The sequence below is a fragment of the Vulpes lagopus genome, chromosome 2 (genome assembly GCF_018345385.1).
Source record: "Vulpes lagopus strain Blue_001 chromosome 2, ASM1834538v1, whole genome shotgun sequence".
Lineage (NCBI taxonomy): Eukaryota > Metazoa > Chordata > Mammalia > Carnivora > Canidae > Vulpes > Vulpes lagopus.
In genome coordinates, this window is record NC_054825.1 from 152,741,666 (window position 1) to 152,767,367 (window position 25,702).

The window sequence follows — 25,702 nt, forward strand, 5'->3', positions numbered from 1 at the left end:
TTCTTTAGATCATACTTGTTATTTGTATCAGTATCAGTGGTGGGGAAACTTTCTATAAAAGACCAGGTGGTAAACCTGTCAGGCCATGGGGGCCATTAGTGGTGGGGGCCAACTCCTTATCTCTACTGCCATTGTGTGAGTCTGCCATAGACCACACACCAAGGTGGGTGTGATAGCATCCTGGTAGGACTTCATTTTCAAAACAGGCAACAGATGGATAGGCCTCTGTGCTTGTCCTTACAGTGTCCATCTGTTTCATGTACTGGATTCTCATAGAGCAGATCAAAACTTCCCTTGCTTGTTGTGTATTTACTGTCTGTATTCTCAGAACATGTTTCAGAAAAAATCAGTACAGTTGTGTCTATTTCTAGTCCTTGTTCCCTGTAAGGGATTTTGTCTATATTCCAGCTGTCTGTTGCCACAATATTACTGTTTAACAATCCACTCCTAAAGTTACTGGCTGAAAACAATAAGCATCTATTTAGCTCTCATGCTTATGCAGGAGTGATTTAGTCTGGATCCATCAAGCAGGCCTAGTCCTGCTCGGTAGCTGGCCCATGTGGCTGGTCCATGATGGACCCCTTGGGACAGCTAGTATGACTCTGCCTTTTCCCATCCTTCCTCCTCCTGCATGCTGGTTGGTTGCGTGGTACTCAGGTGGTTCTGGCGTGCTCTGAGTGTAGGTGAAAGAGACCTGTAGGTGTTGGTGGAGCCCCTGCCCTTTGCACCATTGGCTGATAAATTTAACATGGCTGTCCTTGCCTGGGGGTTGGGAGGAACAGCGTAGTACTTGCACTCACTCAGCCATTGAGGACAGCAAAATATCATCTGTTCTTTTTCTCGGACACCTGTTATCAAAAAAATTTTTTATACCATTCCGGTTTTAGTCCCAAATTGATGTATTACTTTGTTTTGAGAGAAACTTTTCAGAATTATTTGAGAAATGTAAGTTTAAAATTAAAAAACAAACACATTTTATAGCAATTTTTTTCCTTTCCCTAAATTGAATGTTTTTTCAGCCTGAAGTATCTCATGTGTTTTATTATAATGACAAACTATTTACTAAAATAAAAATAATAAAATGTACAAACTTAGTTTTTCTGAAATCAGCTTACTTAGATGAAAATGTGTAAGATTCTCAGCCAAGATGGCATACGAGGATCTTGAATTCACCTCCTCCCATGGACACACCGAGACTGCAACAACATGTAGAACATCTCCCTTTGAGAAGGACCTGAAGACTAGGAGAACTGGTTTTCCATGGCTGAAGGTATAAAGAAAAAGGCACATTGATAATGATAGGAGAGGCAGAGATGCGATCTGATCGAGACCCACTTCCAGGCACTGCAATCCACAAGAAGGAAGAATATCACAGACATGGAGTGTTTGTTCTAACTGAAGCCCCCTCAACTTAAAACAGATGCTATATACATAGGGTGTTATATGAACCTCATGTAACCACAAACTAGAAACTGATCATCAATACACAAAGAGAGAAGAATCTAAACATAACACTGAAGAATGTCATCAAATTGTAAGGGAAGAAAGCAAGAGAACAAGAAACAAATGGAGTACTATAAAACAACCAGAAAGCAGTGAGCAAAATGGCAGTAAGTGTATCCAATCAATAATTACTTTAAAGAAATTAACTGCTACAATCAAAAGATACAGGCAGAAAACAAAAAGAACTAGGGTGACTGAATGGATAAAAAAAGAAGACCCATCAGATGTTGCCTACAGGTTACTCACTTCAGACCTAAAGACAGGCAGAAAATGAGGGGTTAGAAAAAGGTCCTCCATGCAAATGGAAATGAAAAGAAAGGCTTGGGTAGCAATATATGTGTCAGAACATATTTTACAACAAAAACTGTAATAAGAGACAAAAAGAACATTACAAAGCTGAAGGGATCAAGTAGATATAACAATTGTAAATATCTATGTATTCAACACACCATCTAAATATACAAAGCAGCTGTTACAGACATAGAGGAAGAAAATGGCAGCAATACAGAAACAGTAAGAGGGTTTCATAGCCCACTTACATCAGTCTTCCAGACAGAAGATGAGAGAAGAGTGGCTTTGAACAACACTTTTACCTCATTGACTTCATAGGTATATGTAAAACATCCCATCCAGAATCAGCAGAATACATAAAATTTTAGTGCACATGGAACATTCTTTAGGATAAATTGCATGTTAGGCCACAAAACAAGTCTCCATAAATTCAGGATTGGAATCCTATCAAGGGCAGGTCCTTTTCAGAGCACAGCAGTATGAAACTAGAAAAAAGTTACAGGAGAATGTAGAAGGAACACAAGCACATGGAGGCGAAACAACATCAAATCGACAAATCAAAGAGGACTTAAAAAATACCTTGAGACAAATGAAAATGAAAACACAATGTTCCAAGATGAATTCAGTAATGTTGTACATACAAAACTAGTATACAGAAATATGTTGCAAATATATACAAACCAGTATAAAGAAAAATCAAGAAAACAATTCCGTTTACAAGTGCATCAAAAAGAATAAAATAACCTGGGAATAAATTTACCCAAGGAGGTGAAAGACCTGTACTCTGAAAACTCTAAGGCATCGATGAAAGAAATTGAAAATGATACAAGTAGATGGAAAAATATACCCTGTTTATGGGTTGGAAGAATTAATACTGTTAAAATGTTCATGCTGCCCAATGCAATCTACAGATTTAATGCAATCCCTATTAAAATACCAACAGCTTTTTTCACCGAACTAGAATAGTCTTAAAATTTGTGTGAAACCAGAAAAGACCCCTAATTGTGAAAGCAATTTTGAGAAAGAACAAAGCTGGAGACATCATACTCCCTGATTTCAAGATACATTACAAAGTTACAGTTATCAAAACAGTGTGGTACAGGTAACACAACCAGACACATAGTGGAACTTCCTAAAGACCTCAGAACAAACCCACACCTATATAGTCAATTAACCTAGGACAATATACAACAGAGAAGACAGTCTCTTAAAAAATGGTGTTGAGAAAACTGGACAGCTACATGCAAGAGAATGAAACTGGACCATTTTTCCTTTTTTTTTTTTTTAAGAGATTATTTATTCATGAGAGACACAGAGAGAGAAAGGCAGAGACATAGCCAGAGGGAGAAGAAGGCTTCTCGCAGGGAGCCCGATGTGGGACTTGATCCCACTACCTCCAGATCACACCCTGAGCCAAAGACAGACGTTAAATCACTGAGCCACCCAGGCATCCCTGAAACTGGACCATTTTCTTCTACCATACAAAGAATAAGCTCAAGGCAGAATAACCTAAGTGTAAGACCTGAAACTCTAAAACTCCTAAAAGGAAACACAGGCTCTAAGCTCTTGGGTATCACTCTCAGTAATATGTTTTTGGATCTTTCTCCTCAGGCATAGGCACCAAAAAAAGCAAAAATAAACAATTGGGACTATGTCTATTTTGCATAAGCTTTTGGATAGTTAAGGAAACCAACAAAACAAAAAGGCAACCAACCTACCAAATGGAAGAAGATATTTGCAGATAATGTATTCTAAGGGGTCAATATCCAAAATATAAAGAACTCCTAGAACTCAAGAACAAAACAACAAACAATTCAATTTAAAAATGTACAGCAGGACAGACCAGGTGGCTCAGTGGTTTGGCGCCGCCTTTGGCCCAGGGTGTGATACTGGAGACCTGGGATTGAGTCCCACGTTGGGCTCCCTGCATGGAGCAGGGATCGAGTCCCTCTGCCTGTGTCTCTGCTTCTCTCTCTCTGTCTCTGTGTCTCTCATGAATAAATAGTCTTTAAAAAAATCTCCTAAATACGACCTTTTTTTTTTTGTAAATTTATTTTTTATTGGTGTTCAATTTGCCAACATATAGAATAACACCCAATGCTCATCCCATCAAGTGCCCTCCTCAGTGCCCATCACCCAGTTACCCCCACCCCCCGCCCACCTCCCCTTCCTCCACCCCTAGTTCGTTTCCCAGAGTTAGGAGTCTCTCATGTTCTGTCTCCCTTTCTGATATTTCCCACTCATTTTTTCTCCTTTCCCCTTTATTCCCTGTCACTATTTTTTATATTCCCCAAATGAATGGACCATATAATGTTTGTTCTTCTCTGATTGACTTATTTCACTCAGCATAATACCTTCCAGTCCCATCCATGTCGAAGCAAATGGTGGGTATTTGTTGTTTCTAATGGCTGAGTAATATTCCATTGTATACATAAATCACATCTTCTTTATCCATTCATCTTTTGATGGACACCGAGGCTCCATCCACAGTTTAGCTATTGTGGCCATTGCTGCTATAAACATCGGGGTGCAGGTGTCTCGGCGTTTCATTGCATCTGTATCTTTGGGGTAAATCCCCAGCAGTGCAATTGCTGGGTCGTAGGGCAGATCTATTTTTAACTCTTTGTGGAACCTCCACACAGTTTTCCAGAGTGGCTGCACCAGTTCACATTCCAACCAACAGTGCAGGAGGGTTCCCATTTCTCCACATCCTCTCCAACATTTGTGGTTTCCTGCCTTAATTTTCCCCATTCTCACTCGTGTGAGGTGGTATCTCATTGTGGTTTTGATTTGTAAATACAACCTTTAAAAAAAAAAAAAAGGGCAACAGACCTGAGTAGACATTTTTCTTTTTTTCATGGAATGAATGATTGATTGATTGATTGATTGATTGATTGATTTAGAAGGGGAAGTGTGTAAGCAGGGCAGGGGCAGAGGGAGAAGGAGAGACACTGAAACAGATTCTGTTCCATGTGGAGCTGTTGTGGGGCTCAGTCTCCTGAACCTGCAATCATGAGCGAAAATCAAGAGTTGGCCACTCAGTTGACTGTGCCACCCAGGCACCCCTGAGTAGATGTTTTTTCAAAGTAGACATACATACAGATAACCTCAACATCACTCTCATCATCAGGGAAGTGTAGATAAGAACCACAATGAGCTCTACCACCTCCCCGTCACAATGGTAAGTATCAAAAAGACAGGATGATAGAGCAAGTGTTGGCAAAGATGCAGAGAGAAGGGAACCCTCATACACTGTTGGTGGGAATGGAAGTTGATATAGCCAGTATAGAAAATGGTATGGAAGTTCCTCAAAAAATTAAAAATTACCATATGATCTAGCAATCCCACTCCTGGCTATTCAAAGAAAATGAAAACAGTTATTTGAAAAGACTTCTGTACCCCCATGTTTATCGTAGCATTATTTACAATAGCCAGGATATGGAAGCAACTCAAGTGTCTTTCAGTAGAAGAGTGAATAAAGATGTGATACACATACACACTGGAATATGACTCACCCATAAAAAGAAATGAGCTCTTGTCATGTGTGGCAGCGTACATGAACCTAGAGAGTATCGTTATACTAAGCGATAAAAGTCAGAGAAGGATGCATGCCTTTTACTTAGATGTGGAATCTAAGACACAAAACAAATTAACAAACAAAACAAAACAGAAACAGACTCCTGAAGACAGAGAAAAAACTAGTGGTTCCTGGAGGGGAGCAGGGAGGAAGGCTAAAATAGGCGAAGGGGATTCGGATGTGTAAACTCCCAATTATAAATAGTCATGGGATTTGAAGTTCAGCACAGAGAAGACAGCCGATAATATTGTAATAATTATGTATGGTACCGAGTAGTTGCTAGACCTATTGTGGGGATTGTTTCATAATATATATAAATGTTGAGTCATGATGTGGTACACCTGAAAGTGGTATAATATTGCCTGTCAAGGACTTCAATGAAGAAATATAGTAAAGCCGAGTTTTGGGGGTGGGGAAGAGTGGGCTAACACCTGTGAGTCGAGTGGGGCCAGTTCTGCTCCCCCCAGTAGGTGTTTGTAAACCAACTGCTTGGGCACTCTCCCCCTCAATTACCCTTGATCCCTGTGGTCTTGCTTCCATAAGATCATTTTTGCCTTCCTCGTCACTCAATTCTTGCTGATCGTTGGCAGTCATTAGATAATCATGATCCTTTCTGCCTTCCTTGTCCAGATTTCCTCTCATCAGATAAAAGCCAAAATGGCATCTGACCATTCTGTGTGGGACAGCATGTGAGGAGAAAGGCCTGTCTCTCGAAAAGTGCTTCATTTTTTAAATTTGTCATGGGGATGCCTTCACACTCTTTGTCCTCACATAAGAGATGGGTTGTGGTAGCCCCGACACAGGTCTTGCCCACACACCAGCTTTGCCCCATGTGGCCTGACCTTGAAATCTGTCATGGTGTTTCCTGGCCTGATTTTCTACAATTATGCCATAGGATTGTGGCACTTCTCTCTCCTTGCTGTTCCCCACCTTTTATTTCCTCTCCCACATTGAGTTTTCAACTAATTTTTGTTAATTGTTAAAGAAAAAGGCTAGGAATTAGCAGTGAGCTAGCCGAGGATCTGTCCTACAAAAATCTGCGGTATACATGTTAAATCTGTAATTGATGCATATTATGTTTCCAGTGTTTAAAGAATTTTCCATTTCAAATACTGAGAGGATGGCTTAATTTTAATATTTGCATCTCAAACTTAATTTTTCAAAGGACCATCTTTGTCAATCCATTGTTAACATCAGCCACCACATTTTGCACAATGAGGGTAAAAGAACTTTTATTGTTCTTACTAGGATGGCAGTAATTAATAGTTGTCGCCTCTGAAAGTTCCATTCAGATGTCCTCCTAGAACAGGGGGAAGACAGGGATTACCTCTCCGGAGCCTCCTATGTGTGCTGTGTGATCAGCAGGACTCTGGGAGTGGGTGAAGGGGAACAAGGGAGAGGCTAGTCTGTCCCCTCCGGGCCTTTGTCCTTATCCTCAGCAGCATATACAAGAGGTGAGCTGTGAGATTTGGAGAGAAAAGGAAAGAGCATTAGCATTTACCCAAGATAATTTCACATATATTTTATATCCATCTGTGCCTTAAGGTAGTTTGAAATATGAAATCCTAATATAAATATATGAAAACATCTTTAGTAAACCTGCATCTGAAGTTTCTGTGCATTTATGAGCAAGCTGAGTAAGTAGGAGCAAAATGAGTAACTGGGAAGTCTACAGGTACAGTGTTTGGGGTTTTACCCCACCATTTTATTGTGAGAGTTTTGTCATTTTAAATGGTTTCTGTTAATACTATACAATGAACATTTGAAAAATACATATCAGATAATTGTTATAAATTAGCCAGCTGAGCTTGAAAATGCAAAAGCTGTGGGAGAACTCGTGTGTGTTGTGGGAGCTGCTGGTTCAGGAAGAGGTTGGAATTGATGGAGAGTATGTGTTTTATTTCATTTTGGATGTGGAGAGAAGGTTACTTGTTTTTGACAGGTTTTCTTCTTGCAGCATGAGTTAAGAGTTATGAAAAACTGGGTGTTGGATGTATCTTACAGAAATAATTTGTTTCCAGTAAGTTAAGAGTTGCTTCATCTTGCTTGGGTATGCTCTGAAGAGTGGCTCATTCCCTCCACTAATATGAAACAGTTGTTGACTATTCCCCTAAATAACAGAGCCTCATACTGTCATTTCACCGGCTAGTTGGCACTTGTCCCAATCAGGAGCAATGCTGATTAGTTCATCTTTGTAGTTTCAGCCACTGTGAAATGCCATGCTCATTTTATTTTGCTCATTTTGCTCTTTGTTTTCTGTTCACAGTCGAAACAAAAAAAGTGAGCTGGCCACCCTGGCCCGCACCCTCCTGGGAGTGGTGGGGGGTGGGGGTGCGCCTGGTCTTCGGCTCTACCTCTTCTGCGCCTCTGGCCTTTTCCTGCATTAGGAGCCCTAAGAACCATAGGATGAGGTAGAGGCAGGCCTGCATCAGCCACAGAGAGTGAGGGGGAGGAAGATCTGCCCCCCGAATGGGAGGTGGACACGAGTGTGCGGGTCTTCTGTCTTGTGGACATTGCATTGAAATACATTTCTCTGCAACAACATGTTGCCCGTAGGAATTGACCACTGTGTGCTCTTGTGAAGCTTTCTGCCATTGTGCACTGCCCTGATACTGATAATCCATCTATCCTTTGTTCCAGTTTTGTTCCTACGCTAACTCCCACTAAGACTTCGTTCTACCAACAGAAGGGTAACTGTTTGGGAAGCCATGTCTCTTCTGTCTTCTAGAGGGAGGTGGCTTGCTGTTAGGAGAAGCAGGTGGGCTGCAGAATCAGACTTCCTCCTTCACCCCCTGGTTTACCTGATGGGCACGGGTGACCTCTTTGAGCCTTTGATCCTCTGATGTGTGAAATGAGGACTAATGATAGTAAGCAGCCCCAAAGCATTCACGCAAAAAGTATAAGAAATAGGGTGTTAAATGACATAGTACATAATGGTTGCTATTTATCTATTAATAATGGCTCTGCTGTGCCAGAATCTTCAAATTTTTTTATCATGTGACCTGCTTTTGATAAGGAAAAGGAGTATTCAGATCTTCATGTCCACTCCACTGTTTAGTCATTTTGTCACATGTTTGTGTGTATTGTTTCATTTATCAATAATACCTTACAGTGACTGTGCTTATCCAGATGTCTGTGATATCCAGGGAGAAAATATGTGCGTATCGATAAGTCTTCACATGTGTCTTTAGTCCTTTCCTAGACCCCTCATTTAATGGAAGAGTTGGGTCCAGTTTTTATGAAGCACCAAAGGGTCCACTCTTTATTGTTATAGTTAAATTAATACATTTTAGAAAGGCTAGAAGCACCACTGATGTGATAGTTGACAAAGACTGTGTTTTTCATAGGATGAGCTTTGCAGAAAGAACATCTTCTGTATTATACTCTCCCCATCTTCCCCTGTTACTTTTTAAAGATAGTGGTTAACATGTTCTGTTCATCTCTTCCTTAATTTTGAAAGTCTGGAGGATGATTTTGAAGTTTTGGAAAATACCATGTGAATGTGCCGTGGAAAAACTGCTTTCGGTAAAGTACAGGTGAGCAAAAGAAGAGATGGCTTTTAGAGCATGGGCTGTCCACTACCCAGTCTTTGTGCTTGGCAGGCTCTCAACGTCCACACCATGTGGGGCCCCTTCCCTCATGAGGCCTGGGCATACAGACTGCCAAAAGAATGTGGCAGGAGACAGGGGAAATCACTCCCAGGTCTGTGTTGGTACATTGCTCACCGTAGGGAGCCACTTGCCAGGTCAAGAGGCAGCCCTATGGAGTGGCTCATGGGGCGGAGATGCAGAGGCAAGCAGCCAAGAGGCAACCTAGACACAGCATAGGGCTGTGGCCTCCACGGTAGTGTAAGAACAGGCGAACTGTATGGTTTCTGACGTTCTCCCTTCTCATGTGGGCATGACAAAGGTTATACAGACTGTAGAACATGCACTGCCTCCTTCTCCCTTTGTGCAAAGCACTTTCCTGCTGGATAGATGAGCTAGGGGTAGGTCGTGCACCTTAGCTGCTTATGGATTAAGGTGCTGTACATGTTAAAATGAACTGTAGATCTTATCAGAGTTTCTTTGGTTTTGCAACAGAAACAAACATTGCAGCCAAAAAGGAGCTCACAGGAGGCTGAAGGGACAGGAGACTGACCTGCGCGGTCCAGTGCTGTGGCTACAGACCACATGTCTGTTTAAATTGATTAAGATGAACTAAGGTGAAAACATGAGCCACACTCAGCACGTTTCAAGTGCAGGGCAGCACTCTGTGGCTAATGACTCCTGTATTGGATGGCTCACACGCACACCTTTTCCCCCATCACAGAACGTTTTGTGTGGCAGCACGGCATTAGCCAGACTTGCCTAAAATCCGATGCTTGAGTTGGTGAAGCTAACTGCTCCCTTAATTCTGCCCTCGCTCCGTGCATGATTCAGACTGTAGGAGAGTGTCATCTGCCTGTGGCTTGTCTGTGCTGGGGCGGGAGAGAGGTCCCGGCGGAAGCATCTGGCAGTCCTCGGGCCACTGAGTGCAGAGCCCCTGAAGCTCCGAAGGGTGGCGGAGGGCAGTGTGGGGCAGTATGGTGGAGGACACGGGGCGGCCCGGAATAGGCACACGTCTACCCTGGCAGTCTTCACAGTGGTTTTAAAAACTATGATTTTGTATTTCATCTGGTATATAACAGTCTCTTTTTTCAAAAGTCAAATAAATATAACAGGGCTTCAAGTATTTGTTGTAGAAATTATACATAAATATTTTAAAGGAAATAAATTTTTTTTTCTTAATGAATAAAACCTTTGCATACTTATTCCTCTGACAGTGAATGGGAGACTGGTCAAGAAAGCTTTCTAGAGTACATTTTAATGAAAACTAAGTCACAAAGGTTTTGATTTTTTTTTTTTTTTTTTTGGCAGCTTAATTTGCTCTGGAAAAAATATTTTTGATGTCTAACCTTTTTTCCTCTGCCCCAATTCTGAAAATTTTTTAGCTTTTATTAACAAGGCTCCTTTAGAATATACCACATAGAGCTCAAACTGATGTATTTCTGTTAGATTCTACTGGAGTTTAGCTGGGTAGGTTTTTCTTCCCATTCATCCCTGTGTTATTTCTTTCTGTGTGCCCATGTGTGTTTTCTCTCACTACTTTACAACATGCTAAAAATCCTCGGGGAACAGAAAGTATTACAACACTTCAAGCATTGGTCACAAATTGAAGGATAAATATTTTTATGGTTTTTGTATGATTGTGACATGATCTATCATGAGACCAGTAAACACGCCATGTTTGTTCACATTGCGCATTCCTCTTTGACCTTGATGTTTCATTATAAAAACAAAAGGAAGTTGGTTTTGTAAATATCTAGGCCAGATCTATCAAGAAAGCTCTTGCCTAAAGCCTTGTGACAGTTTCACAGTGATCAGTTGCAACAGGCATTATAATCCAAAACTAACATTTTCCTTCCACAATTCAAGGAAAAAGTAACTTTAATTGGCTTTCTATTTATGAGAGGGGATTTAGACATAATTCAAAAGCGATACTCAGTTCTAGAAGTCAGAGATCCTTTCTCATTATGGCAGCAGAGTCATTAATGTGGTAGCTACATAAGTTTTCAACTTGGTGTATTTGTTAGCAGTGTTCTCTGTATTACTGTGGCTTCTTTTTTCATGAAGTTGTAAAAGAAGGGAAAAGGTAAAGGCTAAAAAAGAAGCTTAAAAAACAGAAACAGAGAATATGGCATTTTCTACCTTGTAAATGTTACTGAAACATAATTTGTGATCCATAGGCTGTGGCAGTTATTTATATATTACATTATAACTGATTGTGCATTGTCAAATAAAGCTTGCTTTAAACTGTTTAGATAGGGATCCCTGGGTGGCGCAGCGGTTTGGCGCCTGCCTTTGGCCCAGGGCGCGATCCTGGAGACTCAGGATCGAATCCCACGTCAGGCTCCGGGTGCATGGAGCCTGCTTCTCCCTCTGCCTGTGTCTCTGCCTCTCTCTCTCTCTCTCTCTCTCTCACTGTGTGCCTATCATAAATAAATAAAATTAAAAAAAAAAAATTAAAAAAATAAAAAATAAAAAAAAATAAACTGTTTAGATAATGTCAATATAACAAAAGGAAGGTAACATCTGTGTTTGGTTTATTTTAGACTTTCAGTTTAGGACTTTAGTCTGGGAGTCCCAGGTTGGGCCAGCAAGCCCACGAGGCTGTGAGGAATACAGAGCAGTGGGGGACATCGCCAAATAATGTGAAAATCTTGACCTCTTCCCTTTGCTGGCAAAAACAAGCTTGCTGTGTTTAAGCTATTGCTCATCTAAAGTTGCTACTTTAAAGTAAGTTTAAGTGGCATAATCTGAGGAGAGATTACATAGAACAATCCTTGATGCCTTCTTAAAATAACAGATGTTAAATTCTGGGAAATTTTTAACAGGAACATAAAATTTCAAATATATTTTCATTCTATCCACATGGTAAGTAAACATGAGAACATTTTGTTACATGATTTATACAGTTTCACCAAGCTGGGTAGCAACTGCTCATTGCTTACTTGTCTCCATTTTCCCTTAGTGATAAGAGTCCAGGTTCATTCCCTATTTATGGCAAAACACCTGAACAAGACAAGACAGTAACCTTTCCCGCCACCTGCAACCACGTGACCAAGTTCTACCCAGTGAGGTGGAAGCAGAGGTGTTGGCTAGGGCTTAACCAGTGCTCTGAAAGCACAGCACTCTTGCCTTTCCTTCTCCTTAGTTTGCACACATGATGACAAGACTTCAGCCTTTTTGAACCAGGAGATAACCTGGAGGCCAGAGTATGCAGGTCAAGGACAGCAAAGGAGGAAGACAAGAGCTTGTGCTCTGATTTCTTTGCCGTTTGTGATCTTGATGCAGCCTTGAGAAAATTCTCCTAAATTTTGTGGTTGACTTCAAAGGTTTCAAGGAAGTGGTCAAATCAGAGTAATAAAATTGTAGGTCCTGTGAAAGAGGCTGGATTTAAAGACTTGTTCCCCACATGCATTTTGTTGGCACTCGACCTCCATGCTCATCATCTTTTAGAAGAACGGAGCCTCGAAACTCAGCCCAGAATCACTGAGAGAATATGACTTTTGGGAAAGGCCCTACATCTTCGATATGCATCCGAAGTCATGGCTCTTGTACGGATGCTGGATTAAATGCCGCCCTGTGGAAAGGAACCAGGGCTCGGGGAAAGTGGCCCATTCAAGGTCTGGGGAGGAGATGTACTAGATGAGCTTGGAACATTTTGTGATCCTAGGGCAATGAGAAGTTATCAGAGACTATTAAGGTCATATCAGAAGGTCGCTAGAGGCAGTCTAAGTCTATTCCCACTGGCCAAAGATGGGCCAGTTGGAACCTCAGTACAGATGAACCTGGTGCATGCTAATGCATCCATCAGATAATGTGAAAATCTGTAAGCCTGTGAAGGTTCTCAGAGACTAGAAACTTGTCACCTTTGACAGATTCTAGGGAGCCACATAGTTAATCCTGAAAATTAGTAAATGAAGGAAAAGAATCAACCATGGAAAAACTGCAGTTACAAACTCATTTTTGTTATTGATAGATTTCAAGCAAAAACGACAGACATCCATTTTAAGTATTTGCATCCTGTTTTTGTTTTTGTTTTTGTTTTGTCCCTGGCTTCTGACAGTGGTTCAGAGCTACCTGCTTCCAGAATGTGAGTGCCAAGAGCATGTTAGATTTGGACGTGAATGAGCCCTCTGACAGTTCTAAAATTCTTTATTTTCATCATATGTTTAATGGCATGAGGGAGGAAATGTAATTCATACTTGATGGATTTGTTTTCTGCAACCAAACATACTCCCTCAGTGAATTCAATATGTGTTAAATAATTAGGTAATTGGTATTTAGAAATGCTAAATACTATGCAGAAATTGTGGTCAACTGTTGTTACCTGGCAGTTTAAGAGAGTTTTTTCAGCTCTTTTATTAATAGTTGGGGAAATGAGTTGGTGCTTTTGAAAGGACCAAGGAAGTATTACAATTTTTCCGATTTAGAGTAGTAGGTTTCCAGTATCCCAGTGTTTGCTATTCCGCAGGTTTTAAAACAAAGAAAGCCTGTTTCAGGAGTTGTGATAATCGGCATCTTTTGTACATTACCCCCTCCTATCCCCAGAGTGAGTGTCAGTTCTGGGTCCGTGATTGCAGCCACTCATGTCTTATTCTCCTTCCCGTCCCGCACCACCAGGGTCATACCCGTGACTTCCATGCCATCACCACCAGCTGCGTTCCTTATTGAGATTTTCTGTGTGTGGGTCTACAGCATCCCCGCTGTCCAGGCCTCCTTGGACCTCACCAAATCACTGTATCTGTGGCCCTTTTCATCTCAGCACATCCCTGCTCTGGCACCCAGCCTTGGTCTCATGGTCCTTCGTCAGAATGACTTCCTTACAAGGAACCTTATCTCCCTTCACACCAGCCTCACAGGGAAGTCGGGAGGCCAACATGAGTTAGTTCACAGACAGGAAACGCTCAGGACTGCTCACATAATGTCATTGCCTGGGGTCTGCTCGGTCAGTGTCCCCTCTTGCTCTTCCTTTTCTGCCTCCCTCTCTGTGTACTTGTCCAGCTTATCTCTGCCTTTGCTGTGCCTGCACCCAGATGGCCACCAGTTGCTGGGAAGGAGCAGATGACCATGCTAACTCGTCTTGTGACCACAGATCTTGGATATGTCATCTGCTTTGCCCAGCAGTTCCCCCACACTTCCCTCGCATGTTTACTTCCCACTCCCCAAAATATGTGTTCAGCTCACTTTCCTTGGTCCATCTACACTCACAGACATTGTTGGTACTAATAACAGAAAACCCTACTTCAGGAGCTGGAACTCTAAGAAAGTGCCAAGTAATCACAGAAAGTCTCCAAGTAAGGCAGTTTGGGGACTGCTGAGTTGGGCAGCCCAGTGAAGTCTTTGTGCTGTGCCATCTTTATTTGGAAGACTCTGTCCTTGCTGCTTCCATCATGGTCATGAGGTGGCTGTCCTTGCTCCAGGGGTCATGTGTGGATGTGGTCACACCTAGGAAAACACCTCTTTATTCCTGGATGCCTTGATTCCTGTGAGGACAGACTCTCCCAGAAGATCCTTGCAGGCTTCCTAGAAGAAGACTGGAGTGAGCAGTAGGGGGCAGATGCCCAGGAGTGATTGGCTGCGGCTGAGCACCACCTTCCTGCATTTATTCCACCTCACTCACGCAACTGGGCACTTCCTAGGGTCTCGTTGAGTCTCTCTGCTCCTTTCTATTCTAACCAGTGTCCCGAGGTGGTCTCATGCAGGCCCTTGGCTCTGAATGCCATGCGTGTGATGGTCATCATGAATAAGCATTAGACAGCATATCCGGTCACATCCTTGCCTGCTCCACTTCTTTGTGGAGCTTAACATAGCCTGAGTACACCCCATTGCCTCCTGTCTTCCCCATGTCTGAGAACAGTGCCCCCTACCACTCCTGTGCTCTAGTCAGAAAACTGGTTTATGGATTAATTTCCCATTCTCCTCATATCTTTTTCACTAGTTTTGGACAGTTACACCAAATTCCCCTCCCTGACCCCCCCACTGTGTGCTACCCTACTTCCATTCCAGCAACCATCATATGGCACTTGGATGACACCAGTAGCCTCCTGCTGGGCACCCCTGTAACGTGTTCTCTGCCAGGCTTACAAAGGATCTCTTAAAACACAAATCGAATTATGTCACCTTATGCTCAGAAACCTCCAGCGTCAGCCGTAGAGTAAGATGGAAACTGCACTGCGTTTGTGTGATCTGAACCTGCCTGTCCCACTCCCTTCACATACTCCCCTCACATTCCTTCCCCCTGTGTTCCTACAGTAATCTCCTTCCCAAATATGCTGAGCCAGGTTTCACTGTAAGCCTTCACTAGCTGGTGTCCTCACCCATCTTCGTGTGGCTGCCTTGTTAGCATTCAGGCACAGGTTTCACATTTATCCACCAGGGCTTCCCCAGCCACTCAATCTAAATCAGACATATAGCGGTTATCTCACAGCCTGTTCCTCTGCCTTAAATTCTCTCCATGGCACTTGTTCTGTCTTGTTCCTGTGCTTGTTAATTGCTCTTCCTCTTTCCTCTCTGCCTCTAAGATGTAATGAGCTTTTTAAGATTGGAGAATCTATCTGGTTTACTACTGTGTGTTTAGCACCCAGGACAGCATCTGGCACACAGTAGGTCACTAAACCAATAAATTAAGAGATTGAACACATGGATTTTATTTGCAAAAAAATACAATAGATACACTCCCATTTGGCTTCATCTATTTTTGAGAAAGACAAAGACAAAACTACTAGTTACATTGTTTGTGTCCTTCATGACATAGAAAACATCCAATAGAAATTGACTCAGACTATCCTAAAAGAAAAGGAAATTTATTGTCAGGTTTCCAGAATTAATAGATGGGTAGACAACAGGGCTTAGAACACAAAGTGGAACCTAGGAGCCCTGGAATGAGATAGCCCGCACTGGCTGGCAGAGCATGGCCAGGATCACAGTATAAACACAAGGATCATCAGGTCTGCACATCCCCCTGCCCCTGCGTTGTCACAAGGTCACCCATTCAGGACGCCTGGTCCTGAGAAATCACATCCCATGGACCAGACCTCTTGGTTGCCTGCCCAGCTGGGCTAGGGCTGAGAGAAGGAGGGTCTGGCCCCTTGGCCTCCATTGGAAGATCTACTGACTATCCCAGGCCACCTACCAGTAGGGGGTCTCCAGAAGCAAGACCAAGATTTTAATGAAGGCAGCCAAAACATGATAGATACTACTGAAAGCAAATTGGGACCTTGTTTTGAAATTTCTTTCCAAATCTGCTGGGACCCTCCTACACATAGTGTGAGCCTACCTACCTTTGTCTTCTTGGCTCATCATGACTATAGCTGGTCTTCAAACCCAAATCTTCACTATAGAATGATGATCCCACACCACTCCTTTCTGAGGTTGCTGTCAGATGCTCAGTGGCTTCCTGTCACCCTCAGTAAACCCTGGGGCCGTGCAGGGGGCCCACAGTATCTGGCCCTGCTCCTCTTGGGCTGTGTTTGCTGCCACCTGCATATCCCTGCTCTGTGCTCTAGTCACTCCGGTTTCCCTGTGTTCCTCCATGAATCAGACATAGTCTCCACAAGACCTGAGCACTGGGGCACTCCCTGCTTTCTCCTGGTCTCAGCTCTAGTGTCACCTCCTGAGAGCCCCTCCCTGGCCATCCTGTCTATGCTGTGTACACTCCACACCCCGACACTCTCTACTGTTCTGCTGCCTGAAATATGTCTTCATTGGCTCGTTGTGGGCTTCTCTATGAGAGCGTAAGATCCAGACAGGTGGGGGGGAGGGGCTGTTTATTACACAACCGTATCTATGTGCCTGGGGCAGGAAGCCGCAATAAGTACTTGTTGAATGTGTGAACATTGTGTTATCATGTTGGAAATGACGCTATTACAGTATCATATTACCTATACATTGCAGATTTTTTTGGAAACACAGGAAGGCAGAATAAAAAAAAAAAAGAGCTATCATCTGACTCCACAGAGACAACTTTCTAGGCAGGTTCAGTATGTGTATGCCTGCTTACATTATTACATACTGATGCATACCATACACACACCTCTTATTTCTACAAGAAGCCATCAGTTCTTTTCATAAGTCGCTCTTTGTATTTTCTTAACACATAGTAGATAAGAATCAGAGGTAAGTTTGAATCCTGTGTCTGCAACCTAACTTTCTGACTTTGGGCAAACTGTTAAAACTCTCTGAGCCTCAGAGCAGGGCATGACCAGGAGTCAGGGTTCCAGGTCGGAAGCTCTTGGGACAGACAGTAGTGTAAGTTCTGGGGAGAGGCTGGCAGAACTCTGAGATCTTGACGCATTAGGGCTGCTGCCAGAGCGGAACAGGTTGCATTCTGCTGGGGACCACCTCAGGTTTGGTCCCACTGTTTAGTCTTGTCAGTCCTCGAAGCTGTATGGAGAGGTGGCATTTTATCATCCTAAACTCCAGTCCTATGGGAAGTAAGCAGGTTGTGTGATCTAGTGGGTGAGCCTGGTATAAGAAGCAGCGGACAAATTGGACATGGTGTCTTTGTTTTTACTTAAGGCTAAACTGATAGTGGAATTGAATATTCAGAAAGAATGAAAGATGAACTGAAGTAAATTCTCTCTAATACTCCTCTTTGCATTTGGAACTGAAATCGGACGCCTTTTCCCTCACATCAGGTCTTGACGGCGCTTCTTGTCTCTCTGGTTGCAGGATGGGGTCGGTGCTACACCAAGCCTTGACTCTCCTAACAGGCACTCGTGTTTTGTTTCGTTTTATAATGGAAAATTGCTATTCACAAACAGAAGCACTTCCAAGCTGGAGTAGAATGTTGACATAAAAATATTTTCTGTTGGGACACCTGGGTGGCTCAGAGGTTGAGCACCTGCCTTGGCCTCAGGTCGTGATCCTGGGGTCCTGGGATCGAGTCCCACATCAGGCTCCCTACAGGGAGCCTGCTTCTCCCTCTGTCTGTGTCTCTGCCTCTCTGTGTGTCTCTCATGAATAAGTAAATGAAAGAAAAAACCTTTAAAAAAGGCATTTTCTATTTAGGGTTACTATTTGTGAGATACTGGTGGAAATCTTAGATTCCTCATCAATTGTATCTAGTTTTTTGTATTGTGATGCCCTGTGGTTTAGTAACTTCCATTTGTATGGCTCTTGCTCACACTATCAGTGTTAATTGAGGAAGGCAAACTGAACAGGTCACATCATTTTTATAAACTTGAAAATCACAAATTTTATATGACTGAGGGAGTAGGGAGGCAGTTACCTCTAGTTCTGTCGAACTTTGATTTCTGCAGACTGGTTGCAGCACAGAAAAACAGGCCAGATGATTTGTCACCAGACAGGTTTCCTAAAGATAAAATTTCAGTAGGAATGAGCGACTTAAATAACGTATTAGTGTGACTATTCAAGAATGCCCCTTTCAACAAATGGTGTTAGGAAAACTGACTTCCACATGTGAAAGAATGAAGTTGGACCCTTACCTTACACCATAAATAAAAATTAGTTTGAAATGGATCAAAGAGGGGCACCTGGGTGGCTCAGCACTTGAGCACCTGCCTTCCACTCAGAGTGTGATCCCAGGTCCTGGGATCGAATCCCACATCAGGCTCCCTTTGGGGAGCCTGCTTCTCCCTCTGCCTTTGTCTCTGCCTCTCTCTCTGTGTGTCTCTCATGAATGAATGAATGAATGAATGAATGAATGAATAAATAAATAAATAAACAAATAAATAATTTTTTTAAAAAAGGACCAAAGACCTTAAATGTAGGAATTGAAACTATAAAAATATCTTAGAAGAAAACAGTAGAAGAACTTTGTGACCTTGGATTTGGCAATGATTTCTTGGATATTACACCAAAAGCACAGGCAATATAAGAAAAAAAAATGGATTTCATCAAAATTAAAAACTTTTCGTGCTTTAAAGGACAGAGGAAAAAGGCAATCCACAGAACGGGAAGAAATATTTGCAGATCATATATCCAATAAGTGATTACTATCCAGAATATATACAGAACCCCTATAATCATCTCCAAAAAGCAACCCAATTAGAATATGGGCAAAGGACTTAAATAGATGTTTTTTTCTGGAAAAAAATACACAAATGGCCAATAAGCAAGTGAAAAGAAGTTCAGTGTGACTAGTTGTTAGGGAAATCATAAACCACAGTGAGATACCACTTCACACCCATCAAGAAGGTTACCATCAAACCCTCCTCTTCCTCCCCTTCCCCCCCCACCCCCCCCCACCCCCGCAAATAAAATACCACAGAGAAGAATGCTTATCAGTGAGAATGTGGAATTAGAATCCTTGTGCCCTGTTGATAAGAATGTAAAATGAGCAGCTAGTAGCAAAAAGTGCGGCTATTCTTCAGGAAAATTAAACACAGATTTTTCTGTATGATCTAACAACTCTGTCTCTGGATATCTACCCAAAAGGACAGAAAGTAGAGTCTCAGAGATATTTGTTCCCACATGCATGGCAGCATTATTCTTAATAGCTGAAAGGTAGAAGCAACCCAAGTGACCATTACCGGGTCAGTGAATATATAAAACTTGGTATTTATACAATGGAATATTATTCAGCCTCATGAAGGGAGGAAATGCTGACTCCCTACAACCAGACGAACCCAGAGGACAATATGCTTAGTGCGATATATCAGACACAGAAGGATGAGCACTGTATGGGCCCACTTACATGAGGTTCCTAGGGTGGATGGCTTGTGATGTCCACCTATAGGCTGAGTCTTAGATGCAGTGTTAGTTGGTGAGCCAAGGTGAGGATTGTTTTCAACAAAACCAGGAAGCTCTCTTGAGGAGGAGGTCATGTCCTCCAGCAGACTGTTCTGGTATGCATCCATTTCACCAAGCAGGGCTTGAGTTATATGCTGTTCAGCTCAGGGAATGGATGTGTTTTGTGGCCCCTGTTTCATCACTGTTCTTTCTTTAACTTCTACAAAATCCTCATTCCTAGAGAATAACTATGAATGAAATGATAGGATGAATGGGTGTAAGCTCTATGGACTTGCAAGACTCCATGGTCCCAGTTGAATAGAAAGTATGACATTAACAGGGATTGTTGAGGGTCACATCGGCTGATTTTGACCAGTCTACATCAGACTTTTCATAGAACACAAAAGAGAATCATCTCCTAATGTGCTTATCATGAATACTGTCTCCATAAGTCCATCCGTCTCGTGAAAATTCTCATCAGCTCCATGAGGAAATAGAGCTGTATGGGTTGTATTTATATCTCTGTTCTAATCAGCTGCCATTGGGAGCACCATAAATAACTTGTCTTTTCCCTGCAGCTTGTCCCATAAGTTCTTAGACCCATCTTTCCCACACCGAGCAACATCACCGTTTACAGTTAGATTTAAATTTGTCAATGCTTCATTTTGTTCCAACACACGTTTTTCTGCCACATCAAGTAAAACACTTATAAATTCACCATCTCTTACTGCTGAGGCAGTGTAAACACTTAATAAACTGTATTTTATAGAAGCAGTACTCATTTGTGTTCCAACCCAGTCCCTATTGAAAGTATCAATCCTTTCCAACTCACTGAGTTTTGTGTATGTTTGTTTTTCTGAATCCCCCATGTTTCCTAAATGGCTTCTCGTGGTTCTTAATGCATCTGCTTAATACCAGTGCAGGCGTGCTAGCTTTATTTGTTCAAAATGTAGGAATATATTTCATCACTGAAGGGAAATATGCATTCTGGAACCTGTGGTTGTTATTTTTCACTTCGCCACTTTTGATTGGGACGTTTGTGGACCAAACAAAACCCAGTGAGCTTGTTTGGATGACGGGTCGCCAGTGTGCTTTCCTGGCCACCAGTGCCTTGGAGCAGCCCCTCAGCTGCCCTAAGGATGAGATTTGGGGGAAAAATTAAGGAGACAAACCATGAGAGACTCCTAACTCTGGGAAACAAACAGAGTTGTGGAAGGGGATGTAGGGGCGGGGGGGCTGGGGTAACTACTGAGTGATGGGCACGGAGGAGGGCACTTGATGGGATGAGCCCTGGGTGTTACACTGTATGTTGGCAAATTGAATTTAAATTTTTAAAAAAGTAATAAAAAAAAAAAAGCCTAACACTAGCTGCTTCCGTATTCTTATTGGTAATAATGGAGGCCACCAGATAAGAATATTACCTGCTTTTGTCTAGCTTTCTGGCCTTGTCACTAGAACATAACGGGGAGGAGAGATGGGTGATTCGTGCTTGCGCCAAAAGCATAAGCGCCACCAGGAGGACAGAACCTGTTTTCACCTGTAACTACCTGGTTTCCTTCTTTTATTAGTCTGCAATTCATTTACCATCAGCAATTCTTTAAAGAGCACGTGGTGAGTTGAATTCTCGGGTCCTGACAAGTTTTGTCTAAACCAAAAATGAGGTGCCCAGCATCCAGTGAATGGGCTCAGGGACAGTGTGGCTTGCCCACCCTGTGTGCCACATGCTCTTGCTGTGGTAATGACTGTGGATTCAATTTGGGGACACACCAGCTGTGTTGCAAGGAATAAAGAGAGCCAGAATCCCTTAACAATTACAGAAGGTACTCACATGGTTTTTGGGGGCATTATTAATTTGATAAACTAATTAGATTCTGCTTTGAAGTAGTTTGCCAGTTACTAATCTCAACATATAAGCTTCTGGCCCTTGTTTATTTTATAAGCCAAGAAGTGAAACATTGAAATGTTAAGACTAAAGGTATGAACTCATTGCCTGCATTTGCCCCATTCTCTCTGCAGGGGGGACGCAGCGCCTGCCACGCGCTATTGGGATGTCCCTGGCCAAAGAGCTCATCTTCTCTGCACGTGTGCTCGATGGTCAAGAGGCCAAAGCTGTGGGCTTGATCAGCCATGTTCTAGAACAGAACCAGGAGGGGGATGCTGCCTACCGAAAGGCCTTGGACCTAGCAAGAGAGTTTTTACCTCAGGTATTTCTGATTGCATTTCCTTTTTTCCTCTTTTTAAATAACTTTACAGCAAATTGACAAAACAGTCCTCTCACATACCACTGTGAGATGTTTTCCAAATAGAAAAGTATGTGGTAGCCCTAAAACTGGAAGCAGTAATAAATTAGATTAACATGAAGGACCTTCAGAATTAAAATTTAAGATTTGGAGATAATGTGGGGCCCACGCGGTAGCCGTGCTCTGATAACGCGTGGCGTGCATAGTGACGTGTGACAGTTTCTTAGCAACTTCCCTCACTAGCCCCCTGACCCTTCTGACCTGAGCTTACACACGGAGAGAGAGCCACAGATGGGCTGTCACGCTGAGTCACCCCCAAGCTGAAGCCCCGTTGAAGCATCCATGCTGGGGAGACCACAACCAGCATCCCAGCACAGGCCTTGGTTGCTGCAGCTTGGTTTGAAGTGACCTGCCCGCACCACAGCCACCATGTGTCTCCTTGTGTCTGATTTTTGTTTTTTTGTCTTTTATTTGAGAGAGAGAGAGAGAGAGAGAAAGAGCATGAGTTGGGGAGAGGCAGAGAAGGCAGCTGACTTCCCCCACTGAGCGGGGAGGCCGACACAACACAGGGGCTCCCTCCCAGGACCCTGGCAGACGCCTCACCGACAGAGCCACCCAGACGCCCCTGCTTGTGTTTCTGTGATGTTGTAGGCACTGTCTTCACCCCTCTGCACACGGTATTCTTCCCCACCTTAAGACTTTCGAATCTGGAATACATGGTGCATTTGCTCACAAACAACAGTTCTTATGAGTAATGTTAACAGCGGTGCATCATGGGGCCAGGTCTAGGTGTTCTTTGTTCTTTCTTTCTGGTGTATTTTCTGGATATTCCTTTCTTCTAAAATCACAGATAAGAGGACTTTTGCTTTGTGAGCAATTAGCAATTTGTCTTGATCCCTAGTGGAGTTTCAGGTTTTATAACTCCCTCCCCAGTACTGGAATCAGAGTTACTTCCTCTCCACCTCCACCGTTTGATGCCAACAGGACTCATAACCCTTTTAGGGGCTACAGATCCTTCTGGGAGTCTCATGAGACCTCCCTCTAGAGAAATGCTTATGCCCTTCACATTTGTTTAGAGCTTTGCATCGTGTTTCAGAAGGTGTTGTTAGGAGTTCCCAGTCGGCAGACAGGGGCTCAGGTCTGCTGGGCCCCGCTTGTCCCCTGATTGCTGACAGGTGGGGCCTCACAGTGGAGTCCGTTTCTAGAACCACGCTGCCGGGTGTTGATACTTCAGTCCTTCTCACTTAGCTAGCTGTGTGCTCTTTTAGGACACAGCGCTTACATCCTTACATAATTCATTCCCCATGTAAGTGACAAGAGCTCTATGCTCTCAATTGATGGAGACAGCAAATAGAAAAGATTTTTGGTGCTTTAAGGAAAAACAAAAAGGCTCTCACTGAAACTTTGGTATTAATAGTTCCCCAAAACATTAGGGTAATGTCTGCCTAAAGAGAAGTTAAAGGTACATGTAGCAGGAGAAACAGAAGTTTAACTAAGTATTGGCTTAATGACTTCCTTTTGCTTAAAACTCTAAGGCCAGTGCACATCTGCATTGAAATGAGGGAGGTGTTTAAGAAAAGTCATGACATCCTTCCAGTTCTGATCATTGCAGCTTCTCCTGGTCCTTTGGACTGAAGGCTCAGCTCCCTCCTGCAGTCTGTACCCCTGGGCACCTCTGTACCTCATTGCACTTTCTCCTGTGGCTGTCAGTACCCATGCCTCCCCACCTGCCACCTGACAGCCAGCTGCACTCCACAAGGTGGCAAAACAGGTGTCCTTATGTCCTGTCCCTTTTATCTGGAGGACGTGCGTCTGAGAACATTAACCACTAAACCTTTTCCCCAGGGCAAGGGAGATGCTTGTGGTTCAGAAGATGTGTGGCTATACATATGCAGAAGTTACAGAACAAAATTTGAGGGTGATACTCTTTATTTCTAGTTTCTGTCACTGAATGATGATTCTTTTAGATACTAGAAAACTTCTATAAAATCAGTGTTTCTGATTTCTGTATTGGATGTTACTTCCATTTTTCTGTTCAAGGGAAAAAAATGTCCTGAAGAAGAGGTTTCGTTGCTTTTATATTTTGAAAGAGGCCCATTGAGTGAACATTGCATCTCCCAGCATTTCTGTTTTCCTGTTTTCCCAGTTTCATAAACTTTGCTGTCCCTGCAGCCCACATGTCCCTCAGGAATGGCTCCCAGACCTGTTCCATCCATTCATGCACACACAGGAGTTGGACAGCCACCTGGTCTGGGTCAGCTGGTGGATGCAGGGGGATAGAGAAGACTCTCACTGACAGGAGCGGTCTGTTTAAAAACAAAAACAAAAACAAAAAAAAACAAAAAAGGAAAGGCTTGATGATCTTAAAAGCATGGTTCTAGTGTGTGTTGCACATATTGCAGATCACATTTTCAAGAATTCTGACAAAGATACTTTTATGAGCCTCACAAACTTGTGGCTTCTGAGGAAGATTTTTAATAAGTGTATGACTTAGAGAATTTTTTTTTCTTTTTTTTTTGACTTAGAGAATTTTGATGGGTTAAAGTTGATGAATGAAACCTCTGCCTGGGAAGAATGGTATTTTTCCTGCCATCAGGCATTTACTCATTATTTATTGGAGTCCTCTGGTGCTTCTGCTATTTAGAGCCTATTTTGCATTCTAATCCAAAAGACACTTGGAAGGATACCATTGAATTCTAACTTCATGACCCATAAACAGTTTTTAGGAATTTAAAATGTGGGCAAACAGCTAAATTCCATCTGGAGCATTTTGCTTTTTAAAGTCGACAAAAGTAATATTTTCACGGCAGACACCCAGTTTTTTCCCCTGTGACCCTCACGTATCTTGAAGGACTTACTTGGGCTGCAAGCTTTTGTGTGGTGTCAGAGCACTGCTTGGAGGGCACCTCTTTCCCCATACATCCTCATCGTGCTTAGTTATGGAAGCCCGAGGAGGACAGGTGCAGAGCCAGAGTGTGAAACAGACCCTGACAGGAGCGTTCACCTCATCGCCAGCCCAGGTTCCTGTCAGGCCATTTGTGGTTGTGGTGTCATGTCATCGTCTTTTGTTTTCCCTCCTTCACTTCCATGTGGCATTGTGTCATCATCACCTTTTCTTTTCCCTACTTCGCTTCCAGGGAGATCTGCTGAAGAATGGTCGGCCCTCTCCTGGCACACCCATCTGCTGACCTGCAAGCATGTGGAGTTACTAGTCCAGTAGAGTTCTTCCAAGTGTTGTGTAGACTTTGCAAGGCCAGAAAGAAATTTCCCATTAACTGTCTTACAGTTTTTGTTGCTTCTTTGCCATGGTTCCAGCAATGGGAATTTCTGAATTTTACTGAGACATATAACATAATTTGTATAAATAGTAACTAAAATCTATTTCTTTAATTGAATTTTAGGGACCCGTTGCAGTGAGAGTGGCAAAATTAGCAATTAATCAAGGGATGGAGGTGAGTGCCTTAATGCTTGAGTTCATGTTGGAGGAGATAGTAGAGATTTAATTTAATTTATTTTTTAATGCTCTAAAATCCAGCTGTTCCAATGTTACTATTACTACAGGCTACTGAGGCTTAGGTTTTTTTTTATTTGTTTTGTTTCATTTTTAGCTACACTATTGATTTCATTCTGCTTAAGCTATTGTTGAATCAGGATCTTAATCACAGAACTTGGGAATTTCACTCATGTCCTGCAGCTTATGACATGCTCGCTGTTTTTGCCATTCAGCTCTAGACAGATTTATTGGGTAATAGTTCATAGAAAACCAGAAGAAAAGGTCGTTCTGTGTATTCTCAACACCACTATTGTGTTAT

At 42.6% G+C, this 25,702-nt stretch overlaps 1 protein-coding gene across 3 annotated transcripts in view; it reads left to right on the forward strand.

Moving 5' to 3' along the window:
• Positions 1 to 25,702, forward strand: part of AUH (AU RNA binding methylglutaconyl-CoA hydratase) — a 159,664-nt gene that overhangs the window by 128,036 nt on the left and 5,926 nt on the right. For 2 of the 3 annotated variants that reach the window (XM_041740480.1, XM_041740484.1), the window contains 2 exons: positions 21,667 to 21,854; positions 25,292 to 25,342. In XM_041740480.1, coding sequence (XP_041596414.1) covers positions 21,667 to 21,854; positions 25,292 to 25,342 — 239 coding nt within the window. Of the gene's footprint in view, positions 1 to 8,831; positions 8,908 to 21,666; positions 21,855 to 25,291; positions 25,343 to 25,702 lie in introns of all 3 variants that reach the window. The other variant, XR_005985607.1, reaches the window with a different exon arrangement.